Raw genomic sequence first — 27,699 nt, 5'->3', positions numbered from 1 at the left:
AAGCTGCCAAGCTGTCCGCAAACCCTGCCCGTATACAGTGAGAAGTGAGCACAGCCACAAAGACTACTTATAAATGTTATTTGTGAAGGTGTTCTCACAACACGCGCGAACACACGGGCAGCACAGGCTTTAAGGAACACACACGCCCTTACCCAGCCTTCTGCAGCTCCAGCTGGCTCGTCCACCTCCTCCTCCTGTGCCTCCTGCTTTCCACGAGCAGCACCAAGCAGAAGATTAACAGAAGCAGTTTTGCAAAGTGAGGCATCCTGCCGGGCCCAGCTGAACACGCTGCGCGGCCGTACCCCCCCGTGGCACAGCTGCCCCCAGCTCTGAGCATCGAAGCGCCCCGACACCAGCGCCGCAGCCCCGTTCCACACGGGCACTCAGAGGCTTCTCCCCGGGAGCCGTTCCCTCACCACGCTCGATGATTGGCCATTAATCCCCAAGTTTGCCTCCCCGAGCATTTCCGCTGGGTCCTAGAGGATGTTTGCTAAAGCCATTATATAAAAACGGCAGTTCGGCACGCCGGCTTTTTGCTCAATCCCCTAATCTCAGGGCAGCACTGTCCTCCTGCCAGGCTGTGTAAAACTGGGCTGTCCCTTCTCATCAGCCTCCAGGACTTTCTGTTGACTCACAAGGTGTCTTTCCCAACCGGGCACTGCCCCTGCCACCACATTCTGCTAAGGACATCTCACAATACTGCACATATTTCAATGGCCGATGGTTTTTTACCCCCCAGGATCTGGCTCTTCGTGCTGTGGAAAAGATAAGCTATTTCCATGGAAAACTGTCTTATTTACTGTTAAATTTCAAAGAAAAATTAAAACACAGCTACCCCCCTCAAGAATCTGTACGTGCAGCAGACTCAGCACACAAATCAGCCAGGTGATTTATGTGCCAGTGAATAAACATTCACGTTTATTTTCCTAAACGTACATTTGCACTTTTTAAAAACTAAATTTGAAACAAAGCTGAACAGCTACAAAGCAGCTCTTTCACACACCACAGCCAGGAGGCTGTTTTCAGAACCATTCTAAGCCTTCTCCTAGTAGCACCTCCAAAGGGCAATGGCAGGCAGCCCCTCCGCGGAGCACCTGGCAGCCCCAGCAGAGAAGTGTGCTGTGCAGCCACATCAGGCACAGCAAGTGAGCTTGGCACTGCAGCACGGCTCTGGAAACAGACGCGTACACTCAGAGCAAAGCTTCCAGAGGAGCAGGAAGGCCAGAAATCAGCACCACAGTCCCCTGGGTCTGACTTCTCGCACAGCTCTCCTTTGAGTGTGGTCTGCAATACAGAGCAGGTATCCAAAGGCTGTCTCAACCAGAAAGAGCACTTTTATTTTTAGAGACTCCGGGACCTGCAAGTTATTGTTAACATTACTAACAAAATCATAGAATCATAGAATTAGCTAGGTTGGAAAAGACTCACAAGATCATCCAGTCCAACCATCCACCTACCACCAATAACCCCACTAAACCATGTCTCTCAACACTATATCTAAATGTTTCTTGAACACCTCCAGGGACAGTGACTCAACCACCTCCCTGGGCAGCCCATTCCAGTGCCTGACCACTCTTTCAGAAAAGTAGTATTTCCTAATGTCCAGCCAAAACCTCCCCTAGCAGTTACAAGAGAGAAGAGGCCGACCCCCAGCTCACTACAACCTCCCTTCAGGTAGTTATAGAGAGCAATAAGGTCTCCCCTGAGCCTCCTCTTCTCCAGATTGAACAATCCCAGCTCCCTCAGCTGCTCCTCATAAGGCCTGTGCTCCAGACCCCTCACCAGCTTTGTCGCCCTCCTCTGAACACGCTCCAGGGCCTCAATGTCTTTCTTGCAGTGAGGGGCCCAAAACTGGACACAGTACTCGAGGTGCAGTAAATATAATATACCAAGAGGAAAAACACTTCATAGAGGACACTAAGCTGTTCTGCAGTGGAATGTGTTCTGTTTAATAAAGCGGGTAATTTTTTTCCATCTCTGTTCCGCAAGCAAGACCATCCACAATGCTATAAAAAGATTTGTTCTGCTGTATAAAAAAAAAAAAAATCAGATGTCAATAGCCCCCTTAGACATATAACGGGCTTTATTTTTTTTTAGAGGTTGTTATAGTTACATTGATGTTCCAAACCACTACCACATACTGCACTTAACAAAATTTAGGAGAGCTGTAGGTAGCTTAATAAGTACTTGCCTAGAAGCGGGATGAAAACCTAGCTGAAGTCAGTGCTATTTGACAACTACAAAGTAAAGATTAGTTACAATAATACAGGTGGAAAACTACGCCACCAATTGCCTTCTTCTACTTCACTGCAACGCTTAAGAAGAATCCCCAGACAAAACCTCTCAAATCTTAACAACTTCACAGCATTCGTGAGGATCTTACCAGTTATTTATTTTTAATAAAATAATAATACAGAAAGTCTCTGGGTCCAATATTGATTTCAGGTTACAAACCACGGAAACAAAACAAATAAAAAGCTCTGAGATACTTAAAACGTAACCGCAGACTGGCTTGAAACAGTTTGTTACTACCAAGTTTTAATAAATAGTTCTCTTAACCACGTTCAAGTATATGAGAGCTTAAGTATAATAACAGTTAAGTTTTCTTTAGGAAATAAAACCACAAGTGAAACATTTGGCTTAACGCACTATGTATACTTCTGGTATAATTAAAAGACAGTAACTCTGGGTAAATAATTATATTACATATTTATAACTATTGCAAGAATAGACATGTTTTACATAACCTTCAAATTTTAAAAAAAAGCAAGATATACAGTGGAGAGTATTAGAAGAGGACATTCAAATCTTGCAGAAGATCATCCAATCTTACCTCCAAACAAATAAAAATCAAAATAATGCAAACAGTTTTCTGGCCCCTTCTTTCCTGCCCCACTCCTTTCCCCCATTCACACACACAAAGCAGAATCTCAACCGATGCGTATGCGTTCTCCTCTCTAGAAATGCATCACAGTAAATAAAAGCTGTTACAAAGCCGTATCCCTTCTAAATTAACAGCTCACTGGGCCCCAACACATCGTACTGATTCATTTTATAATTCTGTCTCCAAAGCTAGATCTTATGCTAACTCAGATGGGGTTGTTAACTGCATTTACATTCCATTAAAAAAAAAAAAGTGAATCAGCCACTTTTAAAAACTGTCTTTTTCTAATTAATAAATTACTGTACCACTCCCCTTGCGCATGCCTTAGTCTCACTACTTCACCACACTCTCTCCAACAATCTGTTGGGCACTGAGTTAACACTTCTTGTAGTCAGACGTCCAGCTTGGCTTCTCTTACAAGTAATGTATTTGCAGCTACATTAACATTCGTAAGGACTTAAGCGTAAATACAAAAGTAACCTTTGTAAACACTTCTCATGTCAAACGCAATACAGAACGTTCACTGGAGCATCCAAATCACCGCACTTACAACAGAAACAACCTTATAACTCAAATATATACTCATTAGCCAAGTATATTCTCCGAAATATAAGAGCCGCTAGCGCAAAAGTCAGAAGGACGATCAGAACCGTGGACCCAGTGTGGTTGGGGTTGGCCCTGGGCTGCTGCACCCGATTAAAGTCAGTTGAAGCCGGAGCCCATCTCTGGCTGTGCTGCTGGGCACGACGCTGCCGGGGACTCAGGGATGTGTTTGTGGGCACAGATGGAGCACGCTCCGGACTAGGTGCTGTGCTGCTGGCCTGAGCTTCGGACTGAAAGGGAAACATGAACAGCTGTCAGGCAAGGTAGTACGCAAAGTTAGTAACAAAGACGATCTTTAAAACCAAAATGCCCCTTCAGATAATTCGTAATGCTGATAAAAATGTCACTGGTACTTATTAGATTATTATATACACCCAATTTGTCCTTACACCACCTTGAGAAATCTATTTCAAGCAGTTCTAAGCACACGAAGTGCCTGAAGAAAGTCTGCCAAGTGATAGTTGAGATCTAGATTAGTTTCAAATCGAGATACTTCAAATACCTTTGTCTGTGATTCGCTCAACTCCCTGCTGTTCAAGAAATCTTTAGTAATCATTCAGACAGTTAAGTCTTAGGATCTTTATGTCACCTGTACTGGTGGGGAAACAAGTTGGGGACAGCAAGAAAAGGAGAAAAGTGCAAAGGGCTGTGATTTAGCACTGCTGCACGGCTTTCTGTAGTCAGTCAGGTCCAAAATTCTGCTCTCATCATCATAAACATCACTGGGAAGGCAAAAGACAAACCAAAATCCCTGGAAGCCAAATGCCCGGCTGATTCCTGCACGAGTTCCCAGTACTGCACCCACGCACGCACACAACTATTGCCCTCTGCTGGTCACAGGTTGGGCTGCCACTACGTCCAGTGAAAAACAAGCTATGGCAGCTGCTGCTCCCCTCGGGAGAGCGTCATCCTAAACCTGATCCATTTCTCACTTTGTAGGCCAAGGGATCTGACATTCCATTGTCCCAGTCCTGTTTCTAGTGTTGAAAGGATCAAACTTGCAGTGTTACATTATGAAGAACAGCGACAGAGATGTTGGAATTTAAAATTGAGCCTTGTCAAAACGTTTAAGTGTTAAAACAAAAAGGTAGGTCCGAAACAGATGTTTTCAGTCCAGTGCAACTACTTGGCACATTTGACAGCTTGCCTTTTTAAGGAGGTTTCTTGCCCAAGTAAGCAAGCAGCCTGGGATGCTCCGAAGAAAAATATTTTAAAATAGATGTATTTCCACCTGGGGCTTTTATCAGCAGAGACAACCAAGAGTATCACAAGCAGCTTGGTGGTTTAACACTGGATAGGCAGTTCAGCTCCACCACACTGCTCTCATCCTCTTTCCTTTTCAGAAAGAGAGGAGAAAATATGATTTAAAAAAAAAAAAAACAAAAAACCAAATGCTGTAGGTTGAAATAAGGAGTAGTCTAATTCAAAGAAAAGAAAATAAAGATCACACAGAAGCAAGAGGGAAAGATGCTTATCTTCCAGTTACCATCAGTAAGCTACTTTCAACCATGTCTTGGGAAGCAGGACCTCAACGTACATAGCAGTCGTTGAGGAGACAAACACTTTCATGATGAGCGCCCCCCACTCCGCTGTTTCCACTTCCCCAAGTTTTATTGCTGAGCACAGCCTCACACGGCACAGAACATTCCTTGGTCAGTTTAGGTCAGCTGTCCTGGCCCTGTCCCCTTCCCAGCTCTTGCAGACCCCAGCCCAGTGGCTGTGTGGGGGCTTGAAGAGCCAGTCTTGATGCTGAGCCAGCACTACTTAGCAGCAGCCAGAAGGTGGGTGCCATATCAAAGCTGTCCTAGCTGCAAGTGCAGAGCGCAGCACTGTATGAGCTGCTATGGACAGTTAACTCCATCCCAGTAAGACCCAGAGCAGCAGCTATGAAGGTTTCCATTGCATGGCAGAAACATCACTGAGCTTTGTGCTGAACCCAAAAGAAAATTCCCAAATCAGAGATTTACTCCGATCCTTGACTCCTAATAAGGCAGGTGGCCTCATGCCAAAGAAAATCAAGACTTGGGGAAGCTAAGCCTTTGAAAAGTGAAGTTGACAAATTCATCTAATACTCTCATCTCTCAGATGGGAAGAGGGAAAGAAATGAATTCAGGAAGCGAGAACTGTTGATTCAGCAGAGGTCAAAGGGTTACTCTTCCTAAAAAGCTGCTTTTTAAAGAAAAAAAAAAATCAAACACATGAGGAATGAGGGATATTTCTAGATGCTTAGTAACAAAAGTAACTAGCATTGGCCATCACATAGTTGGGTTTCTTCTTAAGACCACATACTTTGTATTCAAAACCAAATAGATTTTAATGAGACCATGTGCCATACAATGACACAAAGTGAGGTGTAATTTAAGACAAACCTCACTGACAACTACCAGGCAACTACAAACAACTTTTTGTTTGAAAACTTAATAATTAAGAATCTTGTAAGTGGTAGATGAGCTACATTTATAAATCAAAGACCATAATCATCTTGTCTTCATTTATGGCAAGTTCTTCAGTTCTTCAGCAAAAAGATCAAGATTTTTAGAGTTTTTAGCACAATTCTTCACAGTATAGATTTTTCTATCTGCTTCTATGTCATTTTTTTCTAACAAGCCATACTAGAAATGTTGGGGATGAGGGTTTAGTAGGCTAAAACCACATATTTAATAAGACCTATGTTACAGCCACCTTTAGTGTCTGATCTTTATGATCACTTTTTTGTCATTGTTTCTGAAGCTTCTGAAATTGTTAAGACTGGCAGAAGACTGCTCCAAGGACATTTGGGCTGGATAAATAAGGCTAGATTAATTGGTTTCAGCTGAGACAGTTGACTTTTTTCCCCCCATAGTGTCTGGTGCAATGCTATCCTTTGGCCACAGGAGAAAAACAATGCTGATAACACACTGATGTTTTAGTTGTCGCTGAGCAGCGCTGTACAGAGCCAATGATGTTTTTTCAGTTTTTCAGCTTCTCACACTGTCCTGATAGAATTGTAAAATACTGTTCAATTGTGAAAAATGAAATAGTGTTTAACAATCTATTTTAATCACATGTACTGAATGGTAAATGCGTCTATAAATCTCACGTATCAGTGCATAGCTTCAGTAGTTCAACAGTAGTTGAATAGTAATTGACTTCAGTTACGCTATTTCGTCACTTTAGCTCTTCATCCAGCCACTATTTTAGTACTAGACATTACCACAGTATACTGCTTAATAACAAGTGAGGCTTAATATCCTCCCAAGTTACAAGAAAATACTATAGCCAGTTTTTAGCCTGTCACTTTATATTCTTATCAATATCAATTTTATTCATTAACTGTACGCACCAAAGTGGAACATCAATCCATGTTTATACACTAAATGTAGGTGGACAGAGGTGTGGTAGAACTTCAGACTCCCCTAACAGCCCATAGGACTAGCCAGAAGAACCAGCAGGACAGAAGGCCAATGTGCCCTACCAGTCTCTGCATGGCTCTTCAGCCTCTGATAACAAGTCCCCCAGACTACAATGAGAGCACAGGTTCCGACATTTAGGCGACCACTGCTATAGGAGGTGGTCTCTCCAGCCCCTGCATACTTTGAGAAGACTTCTATTAGTTTTAACATGGAAAATGGCTCCCGAAAATTCCAAAATGTCCAAGAACTAGCAGCTCACAAATGCAACTATTTCTTCAAAATCAAATTAACACATTAGACGGTGATGTTCTGATCCCTTACAACGTGAATTCACTTTTTCTTTGTTTACTGTCTATGACATATAAACATTTTTAAAATACATTCTTATTATATTTAAAACATTCATTCCACTTGGGACTGTTCTGCTTTAAATTAAGTTAGTAAATGATAATTAAGACAGCATAACTGATTGAGTTCTCAGAAACAGGAGTAATAAAAAAAAAAATCTCTGAAGTTTCCTTCCCCCCCCATTCCCCTCAAGAAAATGCTACCAGTGCCTTGGTATTTTGGCTAGTTCTACTATATTAGCCAAGATTTGTATTGAAAGGAATAAATCAAAATGGTTTATTAAATTCTGAACAGTCTGGAAAAATCCTTCTTGTGGAAAAAACATATGCTATTAGCATGTTTATATTTCTACATAGCTTGAAAATATGTTGCAAACATGCAACAGATGGTCTGACGTTCTTTGACGTGTTTTAGTTTTTTTAACCAATCTGCAGCCTCATCCTCTCTAAAAAACACAGCTTAGCTGGGATTTGTCTGCAATTTATCAGTGACTTTAGATTGCATTTGCCACAGTCGTAACAGCGGCTGCCTTGGCCCACTACCAGGCCTTGGTCACTTCTGAAACTATTATGTAAGACCTATGCCTCGCAGTACTAAGATGTAAATGTCACACAATTTACTTCAAATGTAAGAATATTTTAGTCAATTTATGTAAGAAATTATAAAAGCATGAAGATACTCTTAATATTTAAAAGCTACAAATTACCACTGCAACATTTCTTGCCTTTGGCTAAGAACACAATTGAAAAAAATCTGTGACAGATCGAGCTGTTGGAGTGGGTCCAGAGGAGGGTCACAAAGATCATCAGAGGGCTGGAGCACCTCCCCTATGAGGACAAGCTGAGAGAGTTGGGGCTCTTCAGCCTGGAAAAGAAAAGGCTCCGGGGGTACCTTAGAGCGGCCTTCCAGTACCTGAAGGGGGTCTACCGGAAAGCTGGGGAGGGACTTCTTATAAGGGCATGTAGCAACAAAAGGACAAGGGGAAACAGTTTTAAACTGAAAAAGCATAGGTTTAGACTAGATATTAGAAAGAAATTCTTTACTGTGAGGGTGGTGAGGCACTGGATCAGGTTGCCCAGTGAGGCTGTGGATGCCCCCTCCCTGGAAGCATTCAAGGCCAGGCTGGATGGGGCTTCGAGCAACCTAGTCTAGAGGGAGGTGTCCCTGCCTATAGTAGGAGGTTGGAACTAGAAGATCTTGAAGGTCCCTTCCAACCCAAACTACTCTATGATTCTGCGGATGGTAAATAGTACCTAAGACATCATAATACTTAATGAAATGTTACCTCACGTATTTAAGGAACTACTGGAGAAAGAACTGCAAGACGACTATTTAAATAGTCTTATAGTTTGATTTAAGAGAAGGAAGTGAAAACATGAGATCTCTGTTTTCAGAAGTCACTTACTGTTTCACGTTGTTTACATAGAGATGCAGAAATTCTACAAGAAATATATGGACTACATACTTGTAATGAAGCCTCCTATCAGCTCAGTAGTGCAGATTTCACATTCAGACTATGCACATACTGGCACTGATAAAGCTCAGACGCGGACCATACCATTGCACTTGCTGAATCCTGGAATGCTCGAGCTGCACCATCCTGCTGGGGCTCAGGTGAAGCTGAAGAGCTGCTCAGTCCTGCTGAGTTTGAAGGTTCTGCTTCTGACTTCCTGGATGAATTTACTTCTGCCTGCACGGAATACATACATCCATACACTTCAGAGGTGAGATCAAAGTTGCAAGAAGATTTAGATTTTCTTGGAATGTTCATTCCAAGAATGATGCCAACTGCATTTCAACACATCAACAAGTTTATGAAAATTTAACTCTTACGAATTAAGACTACAGATGAGTCAATATCAGTTTAGACAATATCCCAGTTCTATTTTGGATGATTTTTTAGTTCCATTTGGTTATGCATAACAACAGGAATAACACTAAAAAAACAATATATTAACAGAACAAAAAAGAAAATTCTTCAAAAGAATGCCAGAAATAACACCATCTTTATAAAACTTCTCTTTCTCATGATCCTTAAGTAAGTGCTGACTGTGTTGTCACATGAGAACTAACACAGCCTGTTTCTCAGCAGGGCTAAATAGCCTCAAGTAAGTGCTATGTTAAGTTTGCTGCAGTGGTTTGAGTACCTACCTAGACTGCCTCACAGCTAGAAAGTGTGCGTGTGTGCGGCAGTACTCTGCATCAGGCAGTAAGTTTTCAGTAAGACTCAGCGCAAGAATTAAAGCAGACGTACACATCCTTATAATACTGTATTATATACATGTATATATATTATATACGTGTATAAAACGTCTGATAAGCATAATTTTCCAGAATTAATGCTTCACACTTCTGGAAATTTGAGATACTGATAGATCTGAAGTAATATAAAGAGGATCGTTAATAAGCCTCCTGCTAAAACAGTATGTTTGCAATAATCCATTGGGGATGGAAAGTGACATATCATCAAACTCCTGAAATCGAATACTTTACAGCATATACCTATCCAAATTTAAAAAATAATAAAAATAATTAAAAGGTCAGGACCAGAATTTTTTTTCCCCCTCTGTGAGCTAGTCTCTCTCCCTGAAGAGGGTAACATTACATCTCCCAGAACTTGTATCTGGATCTCAACTTATTCCCGAGATTACAGTTCCAAATTTAAGGATTGGTACCTGACTTCAAATGGAGATCTAAGCAATGCCAGTAGGAAATACAAATGTTAGAAACCAACCAGTCATGTACATAACAATATTATTCCACATTATTATTTTGTGTGGGGAAATTCCCTGTTTCTTGACACGTAATTTTCTGATTTTCCTGAAATACTACTGTCACTGAAATAATCTGAAGATGATTTTAAGATTTAGAAGTACTTATAATCTGACAATGATAATACTGCCTTCTTTTTACGCTTGACTACTATGGACTCTAATATTAGGATACCACAATTCCTAACTCAAACGTGGATCAGAAACAAATCAACACAATCTTGGAATAGTTTAGGCTGGAAGGGACCTCTAGACATCACTGGATTGAGCCCTCTCCTCAAAGTAGGGTTGCGTCCACTCAAGTTTTAAGCATCTCCAAAGCTGGAGATGGTACAGTTTTCTCTGAGAAGTGTGCTCCAGCATTTGACAATCTGCATGGTGAATTTTCTTTTCTCACATTCAGTTGCGTTCCTCAAACTTGTGACCACTGCTTTTCTACTTCCTTAGTGTGCATATGATTTAGTTTATTAAAGTATTGAGTCCAGTATACTAGACTGAAGTCAGACTAATAAAAAAAAAGTACTCAAAATTCTACCAAATTAAAATCTTTTTCCAGCCTAGTCTGTCTTTTCTCCAGCCCTTACCTCTGGCTCCTGGAAAATCTAGAGTCCTCACAGCAAGACCAACTAATTTAAACATAATAATGAATGTGAATGGAGTACTAATTTTACTGCATAACATGCCTTATAATGGCAACATGTGGATACACCATATTGTGTCACAGAAGAAATGTATATACTATTAGTCATATATCTTTTAAAGTGGAATGGAATTTATGATATATAACATCTAAAATGCACAAGATTTGCAAGTCAATGTAATTCTGATAAAAATTGTAGTTCTCTATTAAGAACATACAGAATCAAACATGTAAGCTCAAAAAAGCAGGAAAATTAAGGGAACATCTCCCTTGTCTCTTTAATTTCATACTCCTTTCTCAACACCAAACGAGTATTTTGAAGTTATCATTTTGCTTAAGGCTGGTATGAAAGAATTTATTGTAATCCTAGGATCAAGAAAAAGTTAAGCAATCTCTTCTATAAGGATGAAGATAATGTAGATATTACTTACATTTCTGCTAGTAGAGAGGCCCACTCAAATTACAAATCCAATTGGCCATTTAATGATAAATCCTACCCCGTAAGTTGACATGGAATATATTCAAATTATTAAAAACTTTTGTATTCCCCTGCTATTAATTCATACTATTTTGCTACAAACACACGAACTATACGTCTCAGTCTAATGTGACATAAATGATAACAAAGCCAAGCAAAACAGCGGTGTAGGAAGCTTAAAAAAAGCTACTTGAGAAAGGGAGTTAAAGAGCACCCAGAGAAGAGGGCCAATTTACCTTGCATTAAAACAAAACAGAGTGAAAGACTGTAAAGAGATCACTGAAACCTGAATCACGTTCACTTTTTCCTTTAGTGTTTTTTCTCTTTGGAAATGGAGTTAAATACATGGATACGTGGAATGCATCAACAGTCTTTAGAGACTGACATCCTTAAGTCTTTCATTTTAAAACTGAAAATAGTATGAAAAACGAGTCCTTACTTAAAAAAAGAAATTGTACTGGGATATATCTGTGATAAAGATTAGTAGTGCTTAAACAACTAAACCCACACTTTTTAAAGCTTATGCATTTTAAAGAACACGAGCAGTGAATCCAAATTGCTTTTCTGGGTAGCTCAGCTTTAAAATTCTACGTCTGTACTTCCTCATCCTCATAAAAACATTTGAATGTGTTTTTATCATAAGCATTACATGTAGACTCAACCACGTCAACACGTGTAGATGTGAGGTAACAAAGGAATGCACAGGTCTTGCAAAACAGGCAGTGATGCTCAGTAGGAGGCAATCTTCACTCTCATAGCACACAAAAAAACCATCATTTTTAGGACAATGTTAGGAAAAAATTGGTGATATAAGAGGACATATTAGCACCCCTTCCCTGAGTGAGGATGTATTCTATACAACTGCCACATTGTCACGTTATATTTCCCTGTTGATCCCTCCAATCAAGCACAGCACCCTTCCTTAGTGGAAAAATAGAGTTTAGTGCAAAACCCAATGAAAAAACAATATTGTACATGCAAGACATGCAATTTCCTAAGGCACAGATTTAGCTAAACAAACCTTACTTTCACCAAAACACAAGCTAGAGAACATATTTTGGGGTAAGAGCAACTTCCATACCGGAGTTCAACTTTCAGTATCTTCAGCTGCAGAGTAGTTCAAAAGCATCTGCAACCATTTTTCAGTAAGAATATGTTTTATTCCTTCCATAAGCCAAAAGAAAAAGAAAAATCACAAAGGGAAAAACAATTTAGGTTAGCTTTGCCCAAATTTTCCTAGCATACTTCTGATCAAGTTAAGCCTGGAGAATTTAATCACATGCTTAGTGAAAACATAGAGCTCAAAGCAATATATGCAGTTTTTACCAGAGTAGTCATCACTGAAATTATTACTAATTAATCAGTACTTGAGAGGCACAGTTTATTAACTTCACATTCCAGAGATCCATTCCCATTTTTTCTCCTTCAGCCTGTCCTAAAAAACAAGTTTCCATGTAGTGATTTATGAAGGTTTATGAAATAATAATTTTTTTCTGCAATTTACTTTTTTTTTTCCCCCAAGTTCTGTATAGCAGACAAAAAAAAAGTTTAAACAGTTACTACACCTTGAAGCTAATTTGTCTGGCAAGTTCCTTAGCCTCCTTGTCTGCCTGGCTTGACCCACTTCCTGACGTTAGTGGTAAGAGGGCTGTCTTCATAGATGTGCCACACATTTCACAACAGAAGTCTTGTGACCTGGCCACAAAATGACAGAGCTCAGAATGACACGTTCTCATGACGTTCTTGTATGACTGTTTTGTAAATACTTTGTTTAAACAAGCCACATAAAGACACGTAGTTTCAATACCAATAGCTTTAGAAGTACCTTTCCCACCCTCTCAACCTCCATAAATTTAAGAAAACATTAGCTTACCTATATATTGCTATTATCTATTACTAGATTAATAATTTGTAGCTACATTAAAACATGTTTTGTGTCTGAATAAAATAAAAAGTGTAAGTTATAAACAGTTAACTATTATTACAAATATTAAATGGGACTCGTAAGTTTATACCTCAAATCCAGAAGTTTCTGTTAAAGCATTATCTTTACTCTTGCACACAGAATTTGTCTATAGGGCATACTGAAGGCAGTTCTTCAAGCTGACCAGAGACCACACAGCCTTGTTAACACACAATCCAGACTGACCCAATAAACCCTACCTCACAGCAGGGTTTATTAGCTTTAACACAGTGCCATGCTGCAGCTTCTGATTAGCTCAGAGTACAGGTACAGTAAGCTCGTGGCTGTCCGTAAAGAAAAAAGACACTAGGCCTCTGGTGATCATTTAGTTCAGCTAGACTCCCTTCAGTATTTCCATATCTACACTGTATCCTGACTTAAACCATGATCCAGCCCAGATCCAACACTGCAGATGCGTCTCACTAACATAAAGTAGAGAGGAAAGATCACCTTCTTCTCCATGGGCTGGTAATGCCATTCCTAACTTGGCCCAGGACGCTGTTGGTCTTCTTTGATGCAAAGGCACACCGCTATCTCACAGCTAACTTGGAGTCACCATGACTCCCATTTCTTTTCCTGCCAAGCTGCATTCCAGCTAGTTGGCCCCCAGCTGATTCTGGCATTATTCCTCCCCAAGATCAGGACTTTGCATTTCTGTTTGCTGAACTTCTTCAGACTTCTCTCAGCCCATTTCATCAGCCTGTCCAGGTCCCTCTGGATGGCAGCACAACCCTTTGGTATTTCAGAGGCTAAGTTTTTAATAACCTGCAAACTTGCTAAGGGCGCTCTCTGACCCACCATACAGGTTATCAATGATGTAGAATAGCGCTAGTCCCAGTAACAACCCCTGGGGTACACCAGTAGCAACTGACTGGCCTCCAGCTGGACTCAATACCCCCGACCAGTCATTTGAGACAGGATTCTCAGCCAGTTCTCAATCCAACTGACTATGCACTTATCTAGGCTATGTTTCACAATTTTTCTCTATGAGGATATTGAAAGGAAGACAGTACTAAAAGCCCTGCTAAAGTAGAGATAAACAACATCTCCTGCTCTTCCCCTACTCACCAAGCTAAAAATTATAATTTCGTTAAAATCCCAAATACATGTTAATTTTCTAAAATTATTCAGAAGCCGTTACTTCAGATTTTGTTGTTGCTATTTTATTATTATGTTCCTAAGGGAAAAGAGGCCTTGTTGCTTGTTTTCTGTCTCACTCACACTTACTCCATCACATTAATTTTCCTTATGCAGTACAATTTACCACTGCATCACAACGCTACTCACATCTCTACCAAATTACAGACAAACTGACAAACTTCTAATCTGACCACACAATGCTGGCAGGAACACAGCCCTCCTCAAGTAATTTGCTCAACTGTAAGTTCTCAGCTTACACAATATTCAGAAAAAGAAAAAGATATAACACACAGACTATTCCACTGTTTTGGTTTTGTTTGTTTGTTTTGTTATTTAAATACAAAATAAATGCGAGACAACAGTCTTCTGACATACTACTCACTGCCCAACCCAAAAAAGACAGTGCACGTGTATTTACCCGCAGTAACAAAGTTAGTACATACTTCTTTGCAAGAGCTCTTCTTTCTTCTGGTGTATAATCCAGAGATCCTATTGCTCCTTCACCTTTGGTTGGCATAAATCCAATAATGGCTAGTAAAGCTGTTCTTACTGAAATAGGAAAACAGAGATATAAATAAGGTTGCAGAAATAATGGCTACCTCATCTTACTCTGCAATGAGTAAGAAAAGTTGCAGTACTGCCCACAAAAATTCTGTTACGTCCAAAAGAGTAGTCTGAATTTCATACAAGCAGCACTGTTTATACAGTACACGACTCTTCACTTTTTGAACTTCACATAATTAATGAAAGTTAAGGTCTTATTTTACCATCAGTCAACACAGAGAAGGAAAGCTAAGCTGTCACAAAAATAATGCCTCAGTATTTACTATTTTGCTCCAAATAAAAATGGATATATACATGAAAAGGAAGAAAGAGGCAGATTCATAAGGCATCCATCTTTTTTGCATACTTCCTATCAGACAAATTCTGCAATTTAGTGCACAGAAGCTCAACGATTTGCTCTTATGAAGTGTATTGCAGAATTTGTTTCCTTTACGTCATCATGTCGGGTAAGGAGCTAACTTAAATACAGATAACAACTCAGAACAGAACTGCCTCCTGAAAGATCTCTTTTTGGGAATACTTATCCTTCATTTTTGCTTTACATACATTCATGAGATTTAAGAATTCCAAGCACTTTGCCAGAAGATTTGGTATATAAATACCACATGAAACAAACATCACAAAATAAATACAGGATGTGTATGTATTCCTACTTCAAGTAGCATTTTGTGCTTTTTAAAAACAAGTAAAAAAATTTGCAATACTTGAATTCCTATGATCTTATCAACATGATTTAAAACACTCAACTGATATCCAAAGAGATAACTGATGTCCTGTACTCAGCAAGACAGAAGTTATACGTACATACACAGAAACATCACCTTGGTTTAATTGTGCTAACTCTGAAACTCTTAAGATAATAAAACTTTTTTTTTTAAAAAGCATAGAAAACATGCAGTTATTCCCAGCTTAGATCACATGTCTTTCCTCTAGAGTGCTCAGCAGTAAAACATTAGAACCTTGAAGATCTGTCTCCCTTCCACTATAACCTCTACCCATTGTCTCACATATGCTGCTCCTGACAAGAAAAGCATACAGTTAAAAACAAGGGCATGTTTGCATGCATTTGTACATGGGGTAGAGCACAAGCAATAGAAACTGCATTCCATATTCTTACTCAAAGCTAGGAAGGTAATCTTTCTGTTCTGCTTAATATTTGCAGTGTTAATGTGATTTCCATTTATTCTAGCAATATCATAATAAATAAAAAAAATCCTGACAGTAGCAGCACTGGCTTGTAATTCAGTCAGGCTCTGTCAAACAAATCAATGCAAAAAAATAAATTAATGTACACAAAACCATGAAAGAGCTTTTCTTCTGCTCACTCCCCAGTGAAGACCAGACATACAATTCTAGAGTTTCCTAGAATTCAGGGAAGCGTAACAGGAGTTATGCCACATGTACTAAGAATTAGTCCAAGCATCAAGAAAGACATTAGTGAAGTATTATTGTAGTATTCTTTGTGAGATTTTTCAGTTTAAAGAATATGTCCACATAATTTGTTACTTACTACTCCATGAAGGCTGCCATGTTTCAGGATGATGCCCTGAGATGCTTAAGCAAATTTTTTTCCCAACTTCAAACCTGCCATTAGCCTTTAAAGGAAGAAGGATATAATAAAACATGCTTAAAGTTAACTTGTTTTCTTTCTACAAATTATCAAAATTATCATAAATCAACATGCAAACAATACTTGATAATTGTATTACTGCTAACCTCACAAATATGGCATTCAGTTTCCTGAACAAAGAAGTCTGCCATCTACTTTTATTCACGTTCAAATAGACCCTCATACTTGATACCTCACATGTCTCAGCGTGACATGATGGTTTGCCTTTTGCTCATCTAATCCAAACATACACATGGTGTGTCTGAAAAACTATAGCTCTATGAAACTACATAGAAAATACAGTCTTCACCCATACCCTAGGTCTGCCTTACACACACCAACAGAGACACCAAGAGGACCCACGTGGGTTAGTGAGCATAGAATCACAGAATGGTTTGGGTTGGAAGGGATCTTTAAGATCATCTAGCTCCATCCCCCTGCTATATGCAGGGACACCTCTCTCTAGACTAGGTTTCTCAAAGCCCCATCCAACCTAGCCTTGTGCACAGTGGTGATGGGCTGTCAATTGGACTAGATGATTTTAGTGGTCATTCCCAACCTTAATTATTCTATTATTCTACGACCCACAGAGACAACAGAAAGATTAGACATCCATATAAGCAATTAGTATTAGTCTTGGGGAAGACTCATTTATAGATGCAAAGCTTCACCTAACTACAGAATAAAGTCACTATGCAAGACTTCTGTTACTAAATTTGCAGCATTAATTGTACTGTGCCCCCTGGGGTCTTATAAAAAATAATGGTCCCATAGGTACCAGGAATCTTTCTCTCAGATACCCAAGATAAAACTGAACGTATAAAAAAACCCGAAAAACTAGTACATATTCTTACCGTCAGCAAAATAATGCTTGGAGGTTTCATGGGATATTCAGGTGGAAGTACTATTCGCCCGTGATAAATTCCTCCGTCAAAATCTGAATCTGGAGGACCTCTAACAGTAAAGTGCCATTCGAAAAGATTATCCTAAAATGCCCACAGCAAAGAAAAAAAGAGTCAAAGAAGTAGACATCTAATTGTCTAGAAAAAGAAATCAAATAGAGATTTAGATAACCAACAGTATACTAAGATTTCACAGAAAATTATAAATGAAGTAGCTTCCTGGTAATTTTCCTACCAAATGACTTTGCTGGAAAATTCAAATATATCATTCAAGGTCTTCATATTAGCTGTGTCTATTATTTCAAGAGTTTTATTCCCTGACAGATGGAATATTTGGAGACAAATATGAGAAAACTGAGTCTTTGCCCCACTGCATAACAGTTTCTACAGAGCTGAGAGGCTCAATTCAAGTAAGAACATTAATGACAGCCTTCTATGTCAAGGTCTCTTCTGTGCCAAGGCAACACAGGGATTTGATGCATGCCCCTGAGAACTCCCCATCCTCATTCGTTTCTCTATAAAGACTCAGCACTACCTTGCCTTATTGCAGTATGTAGAATTTGAACTTCAGAATATTTTCATTGAACAAGGAAATAACTTCTCCTTAAGCATTATTTCTGGGGGCTCTGTGTTTGGCTTTATGCTTCAGATCTCCCGATGCTCACAAGTCCCTGGAGAAAAACAAGATGACTCCTACTGTCAACACTGCAGTCCAGTGAAGCTTGCTTTTGGTGAATGAGATCTCCTAATTAATGCTGAACATAGGTATGACATGCCTGTGACTGCTCTTCTAGCTACAACTTTTTCCAAGGAAGGGAACTGTCAACATTTCCAGCATTTATTTTCACATATCACTGTTCGCTTCCCAATGAGTCACTGTTCAAACTGCAAAATAAGGCTTTTATTTAAATTACAAGTAATAGCATGAACTAAACCTTACATTTCACCTCAGAAAGAAGAAAACAAGATACAGACCAAGGATAGTCAGTAGTAATACAGAAACATGCTACCAGCTCCAAGCATGTTTAACATGCTACACGCTTCTGTAAGCAGCTCAATCTACTCCCCAAAATGCACCTAACATTTACTTTTATTTTTGCCATTATTCCAGCAAAATCAGAACAAGTTTCTTTTTAAGCTTCTGAGCACCAGAATGTCACTGTCCTTTCAACCCAAAACCTTCATGTGATGCCACATTCTGGATTTGGGATGAAAATAGTGGTGGTAACACTAATGTTTTGGTTACTGCAAAAAAAGCTTATTTCAATAGTCTCAGGGAGGAGAAGGAGGGATAAGCATATTGTACTCATGTGACAGAATTACTTAATGGAGCGTGAAAAAACTATTATTGTGTACTTTCACTAAAAATTCCAGTCTACAATACTATTACATACGGAATTCTGCTTTTGATTTCCAACACAAGAAAAAAAACATCTAAAGAACTGAATTCATTTTAATGGTTTGCTACTGCTTAAATATAAATGTTTAAATGTATATAGAGGCCTTATGGCATATATTACAGAGCCTCGTTACATGCTCCTGCAAGTATGGGGAAACAAACCTCCAAAGGCTGTGCATGATAATGATCTGTAGGATCCTTCAGTTCTGCAGCCTCTTTCATCAAACGTTTGACAGCTGAAAAAAAGAAAGCATGAAACATGAAAATAAAGAAAAAAATTAACACATGCTGCACACAAAAATACGTAAACACTTCTGAAAGCTAACTAATACTTCCAACACATCACAGCTTCTTCACCAGAGTTAATAAACCAAGATATAAAATAAATTACTCACGCTGAATAAATCTTTTAAATAACTCATTCAAGCACAGAGTTATGAAGAATGTTGCATGGTCACAAAGTTCCTCAAACTGCCTGCTCCCCACACTGCTGCTTTAGCAGCAGGACTAAAGCAGCGTTGTATTATTAACTTCACCAAAGACTAAGAGGAAAAACAAGTGTCATTAACCAAGTTTTGGTTTTTAAATACAAGATGTACAAGACTACCAATCCTAGTATTTTACCATAAGAGGTATATATTCATCTTTAAATAACTACTGGAAATCTTTAACCTGACACCTCTTGTGATTATTACGCGACTGGTCCCTTAATCAATCCAAAAGAGATTACAGTAAGACTTAGAGAAGCCAGCACACCAGCAGCACAAGGAGATTTGGGTTTATAGTAGATTTAGAAAACACCTATACCCAGTCAAAAAAACTGGCCCAGGTCTTCGTAATCTGAATCTACTACTGAGCATGGACACAATGGTATTCTTCTATCCTAAATTCAGGATAGTCTTGAGTTGCCCTCTCCAATGTTCTGTTTGAGAACAACCAGCACCATCTGTATTTGCAGCATCACCTTCTTCCTTCCCCTACAGTAATTTTTGTTTTCAGCACAGCCCAGCCAGGTGGTCTCATGAGCACCATGCAATAACTCCCAATAGGTCCACCCAATCCAAAAACAGACTAAACACAAGATAACAGACAAGAAATTGAAGGACATCACCTCCTGTATAAGGTTAAGTAGAAAGTCGTTATTATCTCCTGCTACTCTAAAAAAACTGAAATAAAAAAATCAGCCTGGACCAGAAAGGGCTTGAAACCCTTTGCAGCCAATAAGTCTGGACTCTTTGTAAAGTAAAAACATGGAAGACACTAGGACAAGTCAATATGGGAGCAAATCCTATCAAGCAAAACTGTGAAAAATCTGAAAAATGTATGTAACAAAGCCTACCAAGGCTGGCTTTGTTTGAACGAACAGAGTTGGTTTGTACCCAGCCTAAAAGAAGGGCAGGGGACCTCTGGGCACGCACAGCAGCACTATGGACCTGTCCCACCAGGAGCAGCCCACGTGCCTGTGGCACAGAAACACAAGGATCTGCGCCAGGAGTTAACTGAGCCAGCTGCCAGGCATGGACAACAAGCAGCTGGGCTCCTGTTAGGCAGAACTTAAACATAAGGAGTTTAAGATATGTTAAAAAAAAAAAAAAGAAGAAAGTCAGACTATAGATATTTTATTTTAATAAGCCTACAAAACATACACTGAAAGAACACAAAATCCTATTCCACTCCTGGCACGTGAAATAAACCAAAATACACTGCTTCTCTTTTCTGTATCATAGAGATTAATATTGAAAACTTCTTCAAAGCAATTTAACAACGTAGCATGTCTTCAGAAAAAACAGCATGTGTACTTCCACATGTGACGGGTGCAGCTGACAGGCAGCAGAGATCAGGCTCGACCGACAAAGGTTCATCCTGACAGTGTGGGATTTAATGAAAGCACCGACTTCATTACGTACAGCTGCAGAATGCATAAACACAGCCCTTCCTTTAGCTACAGGAAACTACAGTGGAAAAAATGAAAATAATTGCTAAAGTCTGCCAGCAAACAGTACATGACAGTCATTCAAACTTCGTCAAAAAGAATCTCGATGCAGAATATGGTATTTCAACCCACTCAAAAACCACACTGAGTCATCCGAACGAGTGCTTGGCAATGGCAATTCTGAAAAAACAAGAACAATTTGGATCCATTCAATATAAAGAACTACAAACTGTTACTAAGTCAACAAGTATTCCCCCCCACAAAAGTTAGTGATAACACAGTTAACTAGCAAAATCTGCGTGATGTACGCATGTATGACCAGTAGGTTTATTGCTATCCAAAATACTTCCTACTTCTTATTACGTTTAATTCACCCTGCAGTTTCTCTTGGACCGCGCCTGAAGTCTTGTTCATGTCCTCTTGCTACTGTGCCCATTTAGAACACTGTGCACCTGGAAGCTCAGGAAAACGCTCTATACAAAGAAAATGTAAATATTATTGCTTGCGATAGGATTTGAACATCTGTGGTATTTGTCTTAGTAAAATATTAACAGGATTCTAAAAATAAGGTCTATCATGACAATAAAGACAGCCTTAAAATAAAACAATTGTATTTAGCCTGACAGAGCCTTGTTTTGATACAAGTCTTCTGTATTTAACAAGGAGGGATTTTAGTTCATTTCTGCATTACCAGTGAATGCTATGCAGCACAATCCAATGAGCTGACCAAGATCAGAGCATTATATTAATGCAAATAATCCATAACAGAGCAAGAAGACTGATTTATCATTTTGGTGACCAGGGAATCATCAGTGAAACAAATCTATGTTTAAGTGACCAGGCTGATGTGTGACAGCACCTTCCTCAAAAGAGCAACCACTTCATTCGACCCATTTTCAGTTCTCCTGTCTGGGAAAGACAAAAAATATGCATTTACAAATAAAAGAACTGGCATAAAGCTGGAGATCCCCTAATCTTTCAAGTTGATCTACGTGTTCTGGAAGAGAAGGAATAAAACCATCTCTCAGTTTTACTGCTTCAGCAAATTCTTTCTACTTTTTCCTCTCTTGTTTTTGCCTTATTGCTGCTAAAATTCTTATTCCATTTTAAATGAGATTTAGAGGTCTACTCAGGATAAATAGAGAAAAAGCAATGGTTTGGTTTTTTTTTTCCCCCCATGGTTCTGCTGACTTAGATGGCATAGGCAAGATGCGATTTGCTTATCAAATCCAAGTTTTCCAATAATTTCATTACTGAAACTCTGATGAAACTTCTCTGGGATTAATGGTTTTAGAGCTACTTAGAGGCCACTAAATCCATTAGTAAAATGCAGGTCATTTTCATTGCCTATTAGTCTATTAATAACACTGCTATCTACAATTAATATTAGAAAGTAATAAAAGAAAATGATATTAAATGAACAAAATAATATACATCACTGAAACTGCAGAGTAAATTTTAGATGGATGACACTTTATGAAAGTCCTTTTAAAGCCAGCTGCCTTCCCCCACCCCCCAAAGCCTGTCCCATGGCCAGCACCATCCCAAGAGATGAGAGCCCCCAAGGCAAGAAGTGCCACCTGCTGAGCAGCACCTTGGGGCCCAACTCAAACACTCTCTACCAGCAGTGAAAGCATTGCTAAAGGCAAGCTAAATACAAAAGCCACCAGAGAAGTCAGTGGTTCTACTGCACAAGGACTAATCCGGGCTTCCTTTTTATTGCATGATCCAAATCTGTGTGTGAAGCAACTAGGATTTCTTGTTAGATGACAGCGCTCAACGACCTTTCATGTTTTAAGTTGAATAAGTAAATCACTTTAAGTGATGGGGTCTAGAAATAGAGTACCCAGTGGTAACTACTCTAGAAATAAGACTATTACCAGACTTACAGGTGAGCTGCACACGCCTAACGCTTTTGTGCTCCACTTCTGCATCCTTTCCATCTATTCATTTTTAACCTCACTTTTCTTATCCCTTCCAAGTTCACTTGTCTTCAATTAGATTTTTTTAAAATTCCTTTATATTTTTGTACATCATTTCACAAAACTTTGCCCATATTTTCATGAAATTTAACACAGCTGTTTACAGTCACTCAATTTTGAATTGAGACCACATTTAAAGTTTCCTTAGGACTGAAATACTTTTTTTTTTTCCCCCCTCGAGAAAAGCTCACGTCCCAGTCATATCCACCCAAAAATCACATCTCTGGAAGACAGATGAAGCTTCCAGCTGGCCCAGCCTTTAAGCCACCAGTGAGGAGAACACAATCCACAGTCTGTTTCTTTAACGCTCATTAGCAAAGCATTTCCTACTGCTTGCGTCTGTGATGGGACAGCAGACTAAAAACCTTTACTCTTAAGATTCAGCAACAGAAGCATGTTTTAAAAGAGCATACTTGCATCAGATCAAAGCTCAATTACATGCAAAGATATCCAGATTTTCAGTCTTCTGGAATTAGAAAGACAATAGTAAAAGCAACTCATAGCACTAACCCATATCACCAGTGACCACCTTACCAAACCTACCTCCTCCAGCACCAGGGGAACAGGCAAAGTGAAGAGGAAATTAAAAAGTTGGTCTCAAGTAAACATTTTAAAAGTCATCTCTAATCAAGATCTAATTCAATTTCAATACTGCTTCAAACACGTTAATCTATACAAAACCATTTCACTAATACTATATTAGAGAAATCACACTTCCATCTAAATAAAAGCAGAGACAAGGTGGTCACTCGCCATGCACTGCTTCTGCTACATTCTCTACTAGACAAGTTCCCATTTTATGGGCATCTTTTGAGATAACTTCTTACAGAAGTGAAACACGCAATTGCAGAGCTATAAGAATTGTCTGGGGCAGCCACCTGTTCCAAAATTGAGTTTATTTTAAAATCCAGTTTGACAGTTGCTTTGACTGCTGCTACAGTAACAAATGAAATGCCATTTGCCAAGAAGCCAGAGAGCTGCTTTCCATCCTTAGGGCCTCACTGCCATACTCTCCCAAGACCCACGTGACTCCTGCACTCATATCCAGTATTGAGAATTGAGAGGAAAAAAAATAGGAATGCTTTTACTTAGATACTCTCTTTATTCTCACCCTCAGGAGCAACAGACCCTCGCTCCCTGTTTCCCTCAGAACAGGGAGCTACTTTTCAAAATAACTGTTCAGTCAACTTAACACAAAGTAGGATAAAGCTTATCGAGTGTAAGGTGCTTGTTGAATACACTAAGACCAAACAATGCCTTCAGCTTTCCTCAATTTTTAACACCCATTCAACCTATTTCTTTCACTTTATATTGACTGTTTTTTAGTAACAAAGAACTAACGCGTGCTTGGTGGCATGAAACACTTCCTTACTTGTACAGAAGTACAGAGTGGAGAGAAAAGCATAGTTTGTAGGAAAGTGTTTCTTTACCCTGCAGTAAATGCATTAAAGATGACCACTAAGAGGATCACCACCTAGGCACATTACGTTCCCCATGCATCAGGATCCAGAGGCACTAACAACAGCATGCAAATATAGGACACATGCTCCACGCCTCTCTCCATTTGCTGTCCCCAGCTCCTCAGTCCCACACCTGCACATTTCTAGATAAGGAGCTCTACTAAAAGGAAACAAAAAACTCACCCCAAATTAAAACAAACACAAAAGCCACCATTGTTGTTTGCAGGTTCGATGCGAGTTACTAAGCAGCTGTTCACAGGTCTGTGTACGTGTCTGCACTAATACCTGCTCATAAGACTGGTAACGTCCTATGTGAAATAGGAGGCCAAGGAATTCTTTCACTGCAGGAGAGTGGCTGCAAGGTTTGATGCCTGACCTTGCAGCAGGCTGAGGGTCACAGCATTTGGGGAAAAAAAGCAAAACTAAGATAAAAAAAATGGTAACGCACTTATTGCAAGTAGCTGTCATAAATTTCAGAAACAGGGATGTTCTCAAAGCATGAAGAGGACAAGGTCTGTGCTTCAGACAGCTGAGTTTTACTACTATCAGGAGCAGTTTATCAGCCATATGGTAGCAGGCTGATACATATTGCCTAATCCATTTTGAAATCTCAAGACAGAAAGCAGCTTGTCCTTTTAGAAGTGTCAAGAACAGAAATAAAAATATGAAGCAAAAGCTTAAAAGGCTTTGCCTCACTAAGGTGATACAAAGAAGTCTGAAGCACACAGGGGGAAATCTTTTCTTTCATAGATTAATGATCCTTTGGGGAAATTTTTTTTTTTAAAAAGTCATATTCATTGACTATATGAGGGGACAGCTTCAGGTGGCTGCTCCATACCTCCTCGCCCCTACAGAGGGCAGGTGACAGAGGCCAGTAGCAGCCTCACGTGCCAGCCGAGCCCAGACTCACAGTGGCTTCCAATACACCACTCTGGGTAACCAGAATTTGCTGAAGCACCTGCGGCACTGCCCTGTTCAGCATCAGGACAAAGGTGTGGAGCAATAGTACTCTTAGTGGGCTACCTGAAAGCACAAAAAAATGAAGGGCACCAGAAAGCCCAGCTGATCCTCATCACGAGTCCAGCGTAACGGATCTTCTCACAGAAATAGTGCCCACATAGCCATGTAGAATCACTGAAGAACTTCAGCTCATGTCACAGCTTTACAGCAGAATTCAGCTTAAGATCAACAAAAGAACAGGCTTCTTTTAACCAAGTTTTCTTATTTAAAATGTGTTCTTCTCTAATGGCAAACAATTTTTGAAAAAAAAAATCTACTATCGCTTTTGAATAAACTTTTCCTAATCTTTGTGAGTAGCATGTGCTCTTTCTAAAACTACTGAGCAGACAGAAGTCAGCATCCGGAACCAGAGTTTGCTCAAGTCCAGAAGCAGATTTCAGCAGACAAGGCCTCTCGTACCAGTACAGAACAGATACATTAGAATCACAGAATCACCAAAGTTGGAAAAGACCTCCAAGATCATCCAGTCCAACCTTCCACCTGTCACCAACACTTCCCACTAAATCATGTCCCTGAGTACACATCTAAATGTTTCTTAAACACACCTCCAGGGATGGTGACTCCACCACCTCCCAGGGCAGCACTTGATCGCTCTCTCAGAGAACTTTTTCCTAATATTCAACCTGAACCTTCCCTGGCACAACTTGAGGCCATTCCCTCTTGTGCTATTGCTAGGTACACAGGAGAACAGGCTGACACCCACTTTGCCACAACACCCCCTTCAGGTAGTTCTAGAGAGCGATAAGGCCTCCCCTGGATCACTCTGTAGGTTTTTCCTTCATCCAGGCAGATCAACACTTCCTCCCAATTTGGTGTCACCTGCAAACTTACTGAGGGTGCACTTAACACCCTCATCCAGGTAATCAGTAAAGATACTGAAAAGGACAGGCCCCAATACCGACTCCATTTCTGTCATTACTGGAAATGGGAAACATGGTGGATTTGTTATCAAGGATTTCAGTACACTTACATTAACATTTCACACACTTACATAAAAAAGCCGCCTTAGGATTTGAACATTCTGCATTTCAATCTTCAGCCTTCAGTTGAATGGCAATTGTAAAAAAAAAAAAACAACAACAACAACAAAAAACCCCACATTGTTTCCTGCACATTTAAGCACAACAAAACAAATTTGTAAAACATACAGGAATATTAAATAATCAAATACATCCATCTACCTGCTTATCAGAAAGAAGTGGGAGACTAAGTGCAATGGCTGTGCATAACAATAATCAACACATGTTAATGGATAACAACAGTCGAAGAAACAGTATTTACTTGAAATTTCTTTTTGGTATTTAATATCTTTTGCTCATATTTTTAATAGGAAGATTTTAGTGTACTATTGGCTTCTGAAACAAGTGATTTAAAGCAAATCTTTAATAGACTTTCAACAGCCATATGCTATAGAGCATGTTTGATCTGGGGAAGCAATATCGACCCACTATATGAGTCATTTATTTTTCCTGAAAGAGGTTTGTTCTGCAATAGAACAGCACAGGTGGTGAAAATCAAGTCAGTAAAGAGAATTTTCACTTGAAAACAAGAGGAGCTCGCAACAACAGAGGGGAAAAATGCTTCTAAATGAAACTACAAATATTTGCTGTGATCCCAAAGATACATCATCACCACTATTTTCCAGTGACGTGGCAAACCTGAACTAGCGAGCATGTTTGCCTGCCCTTGAAGTACACACGTGTTGCATATCAGAGACTTAAAAAAAAAAAAAAAATCTGCCTCCCTGGCATTTTAAAATATAATGAGCACATCACTCACTTTGTGGTCTTCATTATTCAGTTATGCAAGTTGGGTGTGAGGAGCAAGGAGTGAAAAGAAAACATGATTTAGAAATAGACACGAGGCATGTTTTGTGAACAAGCCTGTCATTTGCATTTGTGAAGCACAAGTCATCTCAATGTTAAGTTGCTACGTGCCTCCCATGCTGGTAATAGAACAGCGCTCATCACAGTAACACGAAGCTGATAACACCTGCTGCCCAAAGGTGAGTTAGGGCAACAGGGGCAGGGCAGCAACCGACCCAGAAAGGCATCCAGCCCTCGCCGTCCCTGAAGCTCTGTTTGGGAAGCCACAGAGGGACAGAGCCAGGGACAGGTCACTGCCCCAGGAGGGCCCTGGAGGAGGAAGCCGACCTGGCCTCGGGTCCCCAGCTGGGAAGGGAACCCCTCTCTACCCTTCCCATGTTGTTTCTCTGGGCATATTTCAACTCACTCGAGGAAACTCCTCTCGTTTAAGGACTCAAAATACTGCCAACTGCGGGCAACACAGGAATTTTATTGCAGGACCCCACGAGCACACACATGTAGGTGCACTGCATAAAAACACCGCACAAAAACTTACGAAAAAGCCACACAGCACAGACTCAGCCAACGTCAGCGTCTGTCCCTCCCCACGCGACTGCCCGAGGACACAACACCGGGGAGCACGGGCACAGCCACGTTCGCGCACCAGCAGAGAGCAGTTCCAACGTACGCGTCCATTCACCAAGAAAACAATAAAAAGGCGTGGACACACACACACACACACACACACACACACACACACACACACACACACACACACACACACACACACACACACACACACACAC

The 27,699-nt window shown here is 39.9% G+C and overlaps 2 protein-coding genes across 6 annotated transcripts in view; both read right to left on the bottom strand.

Annotated features, from left to right (window-relative positions):
- GABRR2 (gamma-aminobutyric acid type A receptor rho2 subunit) overlaps nucleotides 1-1,457 on the bottom strand; it is a 32,505-nt gene extending 31,048 nt beyond the window's left edge. For both annotated transcript variants that reach the window (XM_021392634.1, XM_021392633.1), the window contains exon 1: nucleotides 153-1,457. In XM_021392634.1, coding sequence (XP_021248309.1) covers nucleotides 153-337 — 185 coding nt within the window. In that variant the 5' untranslated portion in view covers nucleotides 338-1,457. The remainder of the gene's footprint in view (nucleotides 1-152) is intronic.
- UBE2J1 (ubiquitin conjugating enzyme E2 J1) overlaps nucleotides 2,066-27,699 on the bottom strand; it is a 37,305-nt gene continuing 11,671 nt past the window's right edge. For all 4 annotated transcript variants that reach the window (XM_021390169.1, XM_021390168.1, XM_021390171.1 and 1 more), the window contains 7 exons: nucleotides 18,856-18,929; nucleotides 17,247-17,378; nucleotides 16,294-16,378; nucleotides 14,663-14,768; nucleotides 12,682-12,811; nucleotides 8,786-8,917; nucleotides 2,066-3,717 (listed from right to left, as the gene is read on the bottom strand). In XM_021390169.1, the coding sequence (XP_021245844.1) occupies nucleotides 3,448-3,717; nucleotides 8,786-8,917; nucleotides 12,682-12,811; nucleotides 14,663-14,768; nucleotides 16,294-16,378; nucleotides 17,247-17,378; nucleotides 18,856-18,929 (929 nt within the window). In that variant the 3' untranslated portion in view covers nucleotides 2,066-3,447. The remainder of the gene's footprint in view (nucleotides 3,718-8,785; nucleotides 8,918-12,681; nucleotides 12,812-14,662; nucleotides 14,769-16,293; nucleotides 16,379-17,246; nucleotides 17,379-18,855; nucleotides 18,930-27,699) is intronic.

The sequence above is a fragment of the Numida meleagris genome, chromosome 3 (genome assembly GCF_002078875.1).
Source record: "Numida meleagris isolate 19003 breed g44 Domestic line chromosome 3, NumMel1.0, whole genome shotgun sequence".
In the NCBI taxonomy this organism is placed as follows: Eukaryota; Metazoa; Chordata; class Aves; order Galliformes; family Numididae; genus Numida; species Numida meleagris.
The sequence above is the reverse complement of the archived record's forward strand: the minus strand, read 5'-3'. Positions and strand labels throughout refer to the sequence as shown.